Raw genomic sequence first — 12,009 nt, 5'->3', positions numbered from 1 at the left:
ACCATGTTTCACATAAAGCTCTTACCTGGTTCAATGTTGAGAGAATAACTGTCTACATGCAGATTGAGCTGCTGGGCTGCAGCAGAACAGAACTCCTCCAGTACACAGTGCACTGCTTCTGTGATGTTGTAAGGGACTGACTTTGCAAACTTCATTTTACTATTCACAATCACGCTCCCGTTTCTGAAGTTGAGGATCTCGAGGTGCTTAAATCCCGTAAGATTGGAACGCAGATAGGGAAGCAGCTGCAAAGCAAAAAGTGAGTTTACTTTTAACTATCTTCTAAGTGCCCAGATGCTGTTAATTCCACTTACGTTCACTTTTCATTACCTGTGGCATAAATTGTAGGTGTTTTTTTGTCTTTTCCAAGAATTGATACTAGAGCTGAGCACTGTTACTTAGTGTTCCATTTGCCATGATTATGCCCAATATTTACCTCTTTCTTGTTGTATATGGAGATGGATGGATGGTAGTTTTCTTCATGATGGATTGCCCAGAGTAAAGTTTCATTTTTTTAAAAAGAAAATACTTAGCAGCAAAACTAGAAAGTCAACTTCAGTTAAAGATAATATAGCTAAACAGGTACATGTACCATATAGTACTACATGTACCATATGAAGCAGAAGACCAGATTACTTAGAACTCCAGTGAATGGGTCACAGCAGAAGTACTCTTAGAGGGCAGACACAATTTCATTACTGTTTTTGCATTCCTAAAACCTAACACAGTGATTTGCACATTTTTATTCAGACAGTATTTGTAATTTCATTATTTTAGGGAACTCCCAATGAGGAAATTCCCTTTATCAATCAATGCCTTTCACTTGCCCTGAAATTTAGTCTTAGATTACTTCAAGAGGATTAAGGAACATGCTCACTTACACAGTTAGTGTATTTCAGGGGTGGTCTTGGACCCAGGTCTTGACTCATTCTTGCCTAGTGAGTTTGATTTCTGAGAAAATTCTAGAACAAATCATTAAAGAAATGGATTATCTAGCTAGGGCAGCAGACATTATAAAGAGCCAACATGGCCAACATGCAATAGTAGGTCATATCAACCTCACCTCATTCCTTTTGTTTCCAAGACTGCAGGAATGATGTAATGTAGTTCACCTAGATTTTCGTGAAGCTTCTGACAAATGTTTCATATTTTCTAGATGATAATATAATCAGATACATTCAGAACTGGTTGTACAATCAGTCTCAAAGAGTAATTGGTTCAGTGTCACCATGGCAGGAAGTCTCAAGGGGAATACTCCAGACATCTCTGCTTGACTTTGCATCATTTAATATTTTTTATCAAAGACTAGGATATAGTGTGCTTGCCCACTTTGCAGATGATACAAACCTAGGAGGAATGGCTAAGACATTGGATAGCAGAGTTGGGATTATTTTATCTTTTTAAAATTTCATTATTTTCTTTTAAATTTATGGAATAAAACAAGCATCTTCATAACATATAATAGAAAGGATGATTGCAAATGAAACTGCAAATCTATTAGGTGCAACTTGATCTTCCTTTTAAATAATGAAGTTATCATGTAAATCCTCCTCCCCCCGATAGCTACCATTAGATACAAATAGGTGTATATATAAAAAGTATACATAATATGTACATATATATGCATATATGTAAAATTGTTCTATACATCTATTTATCAGTTCTTTCTCTGGATGCAGATAGCACCTTTCTTCACATGTCCTTTATAGCTAATCTGGGATTTATAATAGTCAAGATTACTTATTTATTCAAAGTCATTCTTAAAGATCTTATTAGGCTGGACCATTATGTTGAATCTAACAAATACTTCAATAACAATAAATGTAAAGTATTGTGCTTTGGCACAAAGATAAATCAGCTTCACAAGTACAAGATTGGGGAGGCATGAATAGCTAGTTGTTGTTCTGGAAAAGGTCTAACAGTTTTAGTAGACTGCATGATCCTTATGAGTCTACAGTATAATGGGGTAGTCAAAAAAACTAAATCTGATCTCAGTCTGCATGAAGACACACAGCTTTTGGGAATGGGGAGCTGAAAATGCCACTGAATTCTGTCCTTATCAAACCTTGTCTGAAGGACTTTGTTCAGTTCTCTGTGTGTTACAGACACTGATAAGCTGCAGAGTGTCCAGTGGAGGGCAACCAGGATAGTGAAGGGCCTCAAGTCCATGTCTATTAGGAGCAATCAAAAGAACTCGGCCTATTTACCCTGGGGAAGAGAAGACTCAGGGGAACATGGTAGCTTTGATGAAGTATTTGAAGGGCCATCACTTCAACTTGTTCTATTTGTCCTCAGAGGATGGAACCAGGAATAATGGATAGAAGCTTCAAAGTAACCAAATTAGGCTCAATGTCAGGAAAGACTTCTTGACAATGAAAACTATCAAAAAATGAAGTAGTTTGACATAAGAGGCAGTGGGTTCCCTCATTTTAGAGGTCTGCCTGCAGAGGCTGAACAACCACTTATCAGTAATGTTATAGTGGGGATTCCTGTTTTGTATGAATAAAGTAGCTAGTAGCTCAGTGGATAGAGCATTGGGCTTGGAGTTGGGAAAACCTAAGTTAAAATCTGATCTCAGAAACTTACTAGCTGTGTGACCCTGGGTAAGTCACTGAATCTCTGCGTGCCTTAATCCACTAGAGAAGGAAATGGCAAACCATTCCAATACCTTTGCCAAGAAAATGCCATGGACAATATTGGTGTGCTATGATCCGTGGGGTCACAAAGAGTTGGACATGACTGCAGGGCTGAACAACTGCAATAACAACAAAAGACTAAATTGAATGACTGCTGGAGGTCCTGCCAAGTCTGGAATTCTGTAATTCAATACATTATGATATAACCATTCCTTGAAGATAGTAGGTGTTTAATAATTGCTTTATCAGTGAATTAGTGAAGCAATATATCTAGAAGCATCCATTTGGAAATATCATGCCTTTTTTTCTTCCCTCCTCCCACTCCTGCCCTAAACATGGCTACCATTAGTCACAAATAGGCATACATATATGTAAAATTGTTCTATACATACTTCTATTTATTATTTTTTTTCTCTGGGTACAGATAGCATTTTTCTTCATATGTTCTTCATAGTTAATTTAGATATTTGTAATAGTCAAAATAACTTGTTCGCTCAAAGTTGTTCTTAAAATAATATTGCTGTTACTATATACACTGCTCTCTTGGTTCTGCTCATTTCTCTCTTCATTATTTTGTGAAATTCTTTCCATGTTTTTCTAAGATCATCAAGCTCATCATTTCGTATAGCACAGCAGTATTCTATCACAATCATATAACACCACTTGTTCAGTCATTTTCCCAATTGATGGGGCATCCCTGAAATTTCCATTTCTTTGCTATCACAAAAAGAGCTGCTCTAAACAATTTAGAACATATAGGTTCTTTTCCTTTTTCCCTAATCATCTTTGGAAATAGACTTAGTAGTGTTATTTCTGGGTCAAAGGGTACAGGTGGTTTAATAACTCTTTGGGTATAATTCCAGATTGCTCTTCAAAATGGTTGGATTAATTTGTAATTCACCAACAATGGATTGGTATCTCAATTTTTCTGCATTCCTTACATTTTTTGCTTTCCTCTTTAATCATTTTAGCCAATCTAGTAGGTGTGAAATGATAGCTCAAGATTGTAAAATCAACAAAGCTTGAACATTTTGCATTTGAAGTCTCTTGGGACTATTAAGGACTCTAGTGTGAGGTATCCTATTTTTGTGTTTACCCAAAAGAGTAGTGAAGTGAGTGACAACAGGTAGAGTGCAAAAAACACTGGATGGAAAAATATTGGGTTCAAATCCTAGCTCTTCCATTGACCAGCTCTGTGTGACCTTTAGTAAGTCCCTGAAACTCTTTGGGCCTCATTAGTAAAACAGGAATGATATTTACATGTTCCTCCCCTCTCCCTTGAAGAGTTGTTCTGAAGAAGCATTTTATGAATTGTAAATATATTTTATTAAATTGGGATAGAGACTGTACATATGATTTTATTGTTACAGAGAACTATTTGATAAAAAAAAAACCCTTCTACCAAAGCACCTTCTCAGTTTCATATATGTTCTTAGAGAATTACCTGGAGCACTGAGAAGATAATTGACTTCTTCAGGGTCACATGGTCAGTATGCGTTAGGGGCACGGCTTGAACTCAGATTTTCCATGATACTAGGTTAGCTTTGTATCTACTATGTTATATTGCTTCCATTCCATTCCATCCTGTCTATTCTATTCTAGTCTATAGTATTCTATTTTATAATTCTATTATATAAGTTGAGCAATTAGGACTTGATGGCCTCTAAGATCCCCTTCCAGTTCTAAATCTATGATCTTATTATAATTGGAAAGATCAGTGGCCTAATAATCACCAGCTGTGTAACCTTGGACAGACACTTGGGCCTTACTTTCCTCACCTCTAGAACACGGTTGATGAGTTGGACTTCTAAGATGTATAAAAGTTTATGTTCTTTTTTTAAATCTCCAAATGAACTATTTCAAATGTAGCATTTGTCCTGTACAACTTTAGAGCCCATTTCTAAAAAAAATTCAAAAAACTCATTTATGTTTATGAAGTTTATGAAGCACTTTCCTCAATATATTTGTGAGGTGGGTACACAAGTATTATGATAATTATTTGATGGAGTTTAAGATTGAAGCTCAAAGAGGAAGGAAATGAGCATTTATTAAGTGTAAGCTTAATTATTTAATAAATAAGCATTTATTAAGTAATATGTCAGATACTGTACTAAGCACTTTCCAAATATTATCTCATTTGGTCTTCACAACAACCTTGAGAGGTAAATGCTATTATTATCCCCATTTTGCAGTTAAGGAAACTGAGGTTGACTTCAAGTCAAGACGTTGCCCTTGTGATGTCATTGGTCCCCTTCAAGAATGAAGGACAGGGGCGGCTAGGTGGTGCAGTGAATAGAGCACTGTCACTGGAATCAGAAGGACCTGAGTTCAAATCCGGCCTCAGACACTTAACACAAAAAGTGACCTTGGGTGAGTCACTTAACCCCAATTGCCCTCCAAAAAGCAAAAAAAAAAAAAAAAAAAAAAGGAATGAAATATAAACAATAACAACAAAAGGCTAGGTGACTTGTTCAGAGTTACATACCTTGGAAGTGCTGTAGGTAGAATTCAAACTTCCATCTTCTGATTCTAGGTCCAGTGCTCTATTCCTTGTACCACCTAGCTCCAGTTTAGGTAATATGCCCAAAGTCACTTAAGTGGTAAATATATTGACTGGGATTTGAATCCAGGTCCCCTAACTCTGTGTATGTCCAGGACTCTTTCCATTCCCTCATGCTATATCTCTCAAAAATGTTTCTTAAAACCAGTTTTAAAACTCAAGCCATTTCATAAAATGTAAGTATCCGCATGGAAAACCTGCTATCATTCAGGTTTTTGTTTTTATGGTGAGTCAAATTGCTGTTTGAATTGTATAATGAAGTTGGTTTTATTATTTTCAGAAGTACTAGGGATTTGGTACACAGTTCAGTGCTGGGTTTTTTTCCTAGTAGAATACTCCTCTAAGAGCAGGAACTATTCTATTTTTATATTTTCAGAGGGTTACCTGATTGTGCCTTGCACATTGTTTTGGGGAGAGGGGCCTGGGATGATCATAATCCAAGATTATCAGGGTAGGAAACTCACTCTAGTAATGTAAATCTGCAACTGTTTTTTAATCTATCATCCTAGAGAGCTGTCTAGGGTATTAAAAAATTAAATGCCTTGCTCAGGGTCACATAATCACTATGTGTCATAGGTGAGATTTGAACTCAGGTCATTTCAACTTTGAGGTCAACTCTACTATATATACACCATGCTACCTCTATTTTATATATAGTCAAATAAATGATGGTTGAATTGACTTGAATTTTTAAAATAATACTCTTAATAATTGTGTCAAAGAGAGACAACCTTGATGTAAATGAAATTGGTCTCAGAAATCTGGGTTCAGATCTTACCTCTGACTAATACCAGCTTTATGACCCTGGGCAAGTCACTTGTTGTCTCAGTACTTTAGGGAAGTATCTAAGGCTACATTGCAGAGAAGACTATACATTGCTTTGGTAGAGTTTCCTCATCTGGAAATTTCCTGTCCTAGTGAAGTCATAGATCTTATTCCCTTTCCTTTTCCCTATCCCCAAAACTGAGTAAGATGTTTTGTGACCCTGTGTCTGGGTTGCCATCTTCTCCCACATCTGCATGATGGATCAAGGAAAGCGACCATTTTAGCTCTTTTTGTTTGATAGAAATTTGGAAGAACCATTCAGTATGCATTTAGCTGTGTCCAATCAAGCTTTGAACACTTACTGTCAGAATTTCTTGAAGCTGGCTTGTGTCATTACAAATTAGGAGGAGCTCATTTATAAGCATTTTTTCTAGATCCCATGCTTGGTTCACTAAGAGAGCTTTGATTATTTTCTGGAAGCCAAACTAGGAAGAAGTGTTACTAAATAGTCTTAAGTATGAATCTCATTTCATTAGACTGGAAGACAGAGCCTGCCCTGGCTGTTTATAAGGGAAGCTCACTGGACTGATCTGATCAGAATGCCTTCCATTTGAATGCCCTCAGAGGCAGCTGTCAGAGGAGCATGTCTCTTCTAACCTGGATTTCTATCCAAGCCAGTGATTATATTATAAAGTAACAAAACAACAGAGGAAAAGCAACTGAGAGCATTTTGAGTTCACTCACCAATTGTATGAATTGTTGCTCCAGGTCTTGATATTCCTGAGAACTCCTATTAAAGAGGTCATTAGAAAAGGGCACATTTGTGACTCTCAGGCTGAAGAATACCACCAATTCTTTCCCTTTGGTGGCTGTGGTCATAGAGCTAGTGGTCATGTATTTCAAAGTGGTGGTTAAGGTGGTGTCTACTGAGCTGGTTTCTGGAGTGAAAGCATAGCCAACATCCACCATCACCTCATCCATTCTGTCAAGCTCTTGGGTGCTGTCCTGGGTACCTGAAATGTGAGTGCTGCTTCCTGAAATCCCTGAGGAAATTGTGGTTTTGGAAATAGATTGATCATAGAAGGGACTTGCTACCACTGGAAGCAGAGTTGTTTGATCCATGGGAAATGTTCCTGGTTGTTTGGGTTGAGAGGAGTCACTCCATCCGGTGAAAAATGGCAAAGATTCCATCTGGGTGGGAGATGCTGAGCTGAGAGGTGGCCAAAGACCATCTATGGTTTCTGCAGAAGCATCACCTGATGATTCCATTATATCTGGAAGTTCTCCTAAGAACAGAAAAAAGAACATTTCAAGTCAGTTACAAAATTAGAAAAATACAAAAATTTTCCATTTGAGTTTTAAAAAATAAATTCCTTGTGTTTAAAAACTAGAGCAACCATATGTTTTTTTCATCATGTCCTATTTCCTAATTGTATATTTTCTCCAAGTCTCAATCCTAGGTCTCTTAATTTCTCTTCCTATATGTTCTCTTGGTGATTTTATCATGTCCATTGATTTCCATTATCATTTCTACACAGATGACTCCTAGATCCAAATGTCCAGCCCTGGTCTCTCCTTAGCTCCAGTTCTACCCTATGTAGTGACTAAAACAATAGATATTTAATTAATCCTTATTGATTGCTTGTTTTTCTATTAATAAATGAAATTCATTGGAATATTGTTCCCCCAGATGAAGATTCCGGAATGTGTGAATGTGTGGGTGCTATACATATTTGAATAAAAATTACTCTTTTATTTATTCAGTTTGAATCTGTGATTTCTTCGAAGTAGAGAATTCCTGATATGGATACTGCCAAGTTCTGTAGGTCAGCAATCACTCTACTGTTACTTAAAAAATTTTAATCTATGATTTCATTCATGTAGGAACTTCTTCTGCCAATGCAAAGGGATACTTGCCCCGAAACATAACTTCAATGTTGCTTAGTAGGGTCATAGCTAGAATGTATCATAGGCACAGTAACTTGAACCCAGGTCTTATTGACTCCAAGGCTGGTCCTCTACTCATTATAACAATCTGTCTTTCGCTCTTATTATGTTTCCTAAATAACTTTTGTGAAGGAGTCATCTGGGTTTCTTGACATTTAATGACCCTGTCACTTGACATTGAAAATTTGTAGTTCTGAGTTTCCTTCTTTGATCAGTTTCTACTGGTTCACTGAAAAGCATTCCCCTGATATTGCAATGTTAGAGTCAATTCTATTTATCTGTGAGCCTGAAATGTCAAATAAAGCTTTCACCGAAAGATGTGCATTATGAAAAATAGTCCAGCACTCATAAATCAAGTATACCACATATAGGTAAAATATTGGGTGGATCCAAATAGCAGAACTTCAGTTATTGCTACAGGAGGAACTTGGCAAATTATCTGGGGAAATGGTGTTGAAGTCCAAATACTAAGCATGATGAATGGACTGTCTGAATTCAGTGATGCAATCTCTGGCCTCTTCTGTCAGCTAATTTACTACAATGAGATCAGTAAAACTAAGGTTTTGAGTGATAAATAGATTTGAAGGGTGAAATGACATTAGTGGTTATTATTTTTGTCAAACCACTGCCCATTTCTTTGTTGTGCACAGTTTACAGAGTGATGTCCTACTCACTCACCTCTGCAATTTGTGCTACTGAGGAATGTCTTCACCTATAGAATTTACTCAGCAGTCTGTGGAAGACTGAACCCTATGAGCTAAACTGTCCTTGGGGACCCACTGATACTGAAGATTAACTCAAATTCTTATGGAAAAGCATTAGGAATAAGTGGAATGTTTTGTGACATCAGCATTTTGCTTTGGTGTTTTTGGTCGTTAGAAAACTGTGTTTAGGTGCTGCTTGTCAGAATATTATCTTTGGTCCTTTCTATTCATGCTTTGGATTGGTAAGTCTATGGCAGTTAGAATGTTTGCTATTTACTTTATCACCCTGTCTTTGTGTGGGTGTGGCTCTAATTTGCTAGACTTTGAATCATTCTGGAGTGTTATATAATGCACAGACTCTGACTGATCCCAAGTAAATACTCCATTATGTCATCAATTCTACTCATAAATAACTTTCATCACCTTACTTTACAATCTGAGTCTTTAAATGGCAACATCTAAACAGGTGCAAAGGTCAGCTGTTTCTCTGTCTTATTTATGGGTCATTCAGTTATTTAAGCATGATTAAGCTAAGGCTCATTAAACTCTATTTTGGGTTTCAGATCAAAGTGATAGGTGTAGAAAATGGCCAGTTCTGTTTAGGTGAAAAAGAATCAGACAAATCTCAACTACTTTTGTCTACAGGCATGGTCAAGCCTCTCTCATGCTGAAAAAACCCTACAAATTTAAAAACAATCATCACTTGACCTTGTCAAACTGTCATCTCTTCCATCTTCCTTTTACAACCAAACTCCTAGAAAAAGTTTATCCCTTTATTCCTTTTTATCCATTTATTCCTTCACTTCCTTTCCATTTACTAACCCTTTAACCAATGCCTTGAAATCTTGCAAGGATAGGTCATAAGAATGAATACTGTCTGGCTTCCAACCTTTAATTTGAAACAAATCTCTCCAAAGTTACCAATGATCTCTTAACTGCCACAATGAATAATCTCTTTTTTGGTACTTATTCTTTTTGATCTCCTTGTAGCATATGATACAGCTGTGCATCCTCTCCTCCTATATACTCTCTCTTTTTCTTTTTTTCTTTGGAGGGGTAAGGCAGGGCATCTGGGGTTAAGTGACGTGCCCAAGGTCACACAGCTAGTAAGTGTTAAGTGTCTGAGCTCAGATTTGAATTCAGGTCCTCCCGACTCCAGGATTGGTGCTCTGTTCACTGTGCCACCTAGCTGCCCCTATATACTCTCTCTTCACTGGGTTTTTGTGATGCTACTCTCTCTTTGTTTTTATCCTACCTGTATGACTGTTCCTTCTCATATCCTCATATCTTGAAGCTAGAAAAGAGGAATTGACCAAGAGGGTTCATATGGCTTTGCTTGGTTATTAAACATATAATGTCCCCAAATGGGGTTATTCCTCAAGTCTCTGCCATGGGCTTCTTCTCCCTCTTTTGGTGACCTCATGAGTTCCCAAAAGTTCAGTTATCTTCTTTACATATTTGACTCTCAGAGCATTGGATATTCAACTCCGGTTTAGTCTGAGATCCAATCCCCATATCACCATTTTCTTATTGGACATGATGAACTAGATGTTCTGTAGGCTTCCAAACTCAGCATATGTAAAACTTGTCTAAAATATATTAGTTTTCCCCTTAAAACCCATTGATCTCCATAACTTCCATATTTCTGTCAAGGTCACTGCTGTCCATCAGGTCATAGTGGTTTGCAACCTCAAAGCCATCCCTAACTCTTTGTCCTCCTTTACTCTCCATAGCCAATTAGTGACCAAGTCTTCTCAATACTACCTCTACAGTGTGTCTTGTACCCATCTCCTTTCTACTTCCTCAGCTACCATCCTAGCTGTGGACCTCTGTTGTGATAGATAGCCTATTAAGTGGTCTCTCTGACTCACGTCTATCCCTTCTCCAGGCCATCTCCTCCATGGTTGCCAAAATGTTATTGCTAAAGAACAGTTCTGGATATGGCACTCCCTTGCTTGATAAACTCCAGTGACTCTCCTATTACCTCTTGCATCAAATACAGCTTCCTCTGGGGCAGCTAGGTGGTGCAGTGAGTAGAGCACTGTCCCTGGAGTCAGGAGGACCTGAGTTCAAATTTGGCCTCAGACACTTAACACAAAAACTAGCCGTGTGACCTTAGGGCAAGTCACTTAACTCCAATTGCCTTATCTTCCCCCCTCCAAAAAGAAAAAAATAATACAGCTTCCTCTGTGTGGCATTTAAATCCCTCATGACCTGGCTCCAATCTACCTTTCTAGATTTATTATACACAATTCCTCTTCATTCTCTTTTCCATCTATCCATACTGATCTACTTGCTGTTTCTCACACGTCATTTCAGCTCCTATCTTGATGCTTTGCTAAGATTTTCTTTCACGTCCATAATATCATTTTCAACTCTCAGAATCCTTACTATTCTTTAATGCTAAACTCAAATACAACTTCCTACAAGAAACCTTTCTTGATACCCTAGGGCTAGTGACTGTCCTACCCTTGTTCCACCCCTTTCCTTGTATTAAGTTTTAACATATTTTGTATTTAATCTTGTCTCTATTTAAATGTACAAATGTTGCCTTCCCCTATTGAATGTAATGTAGTTGAGGGTAGGGCTTGTTTCATTTTTTTTTTTGTTTCCTTGCCATGTCTGGCAGATGGAAGGTGCTTAATAAATGCTTATATATCGATTAATAGGAAATAGACTAAAACAAATGTGAGGTTTTGTTTTATTTGTTTCTTATGTCATAACCTGATGTAACTAGAAAACCCCATGAAAATATCAATGTATTTTTATGTGGCAATAATAAAATCTAAGTGAAACAAGCCAGGGCTATTTGTTTTCTTACGTTGGCTTTGACTTCTGTTAGCATAATTGTAGTTTCCTCTTTGTGGCTGTTATTTGGAGGAAATTATGCATAGTAGAATATTTTCAACAAAAAGTTCATGCTAATAATTCTACTTTTAATTTCAAGTATCAAAGCATGGAGGAACAGAGACAATATCACAGTGGGATTATCAGCTTTGGCAGTATTAGTCTCAGAATAGAAGCAGTGTCAGCTCTGGTGGTAATGCTTGGCATGGCAAGCCTCCAGGCCAGCTGGAGGATTTGGATGATGAGTTCCTGAAGCAGATCACAAAGCTGGCATAGAGTCAGGATATAGTTGTGTTGGGGGACTTCAACTATTTGGACATCTGCTGCTTTCCCTGTGTTAAAAGCAGAGGTGATAAATTCTAACTTGCTTTGCTGACAATTTTTTTCCTTCCATCTTTAAGCAGGTAGAGGTTGTTTAAAATATAATTCTTACAAAAAAGAGAAACTGATTGAATTAAAAATAGCAGGAAACTTGGCAGTGATCATGGCATTTTAGAATTTATTACATATAATGTGGATATTGGGTATTGTCTGACACGTTAGGCTTTAA

The 12,009-nt window shown here is 37.3% G+C and overlaps 1 protein-coding gene across 1 annotated transcript in view; it reads right to left on the bottom strand.

Moving 5' to 3' along the window:
- The window catches only part of IMPG1 (interphotoreceptor matrix proteoglycan 1), a 128,089-nt gene that overhangs the window by 30,495 nt on the left and 85,585 nt on the right, over window positions 1-12,009 (bottom strand). The window contains exons 12-13 of the mRNA XM_069067051.1: window positions 6,706-7,247; window positions 26-245 (exon numbers count right to left, since the gene is read on the bottom strand). Coding sequence (XP_068923152.1) covers window positions 26-245; window positions 6,706-7,247 — 762 coding nt within the window. The remainder of the gene's footprint in view (window positions 1-25; window positions 246-6,705; window positions 7,248-12,009) is intronic.

Source organism: Petaurus breviceps, unplaced genomic scaffold (genome assembly GCF_028583685.1).
Source record: "Petaurus breviceps papuanus isolate PSGF00001 unplaced genomic scaffold, PetGlider_PUasm1.0 90734, whole genome shotgun sequence".
In the NCBI taxonomy this organism is placed as follows: domain Eukaryota; kingdom Metazoa; phylum Chordata; class Mammalia; order Diprotodontia; family Petauridae; genus Petaurus; species Petaurus breviceps.
Note: the sequence above shows the minus strand (reverse complement) of the source record. Positions and strands in the feature narration are given on the sequence as shown.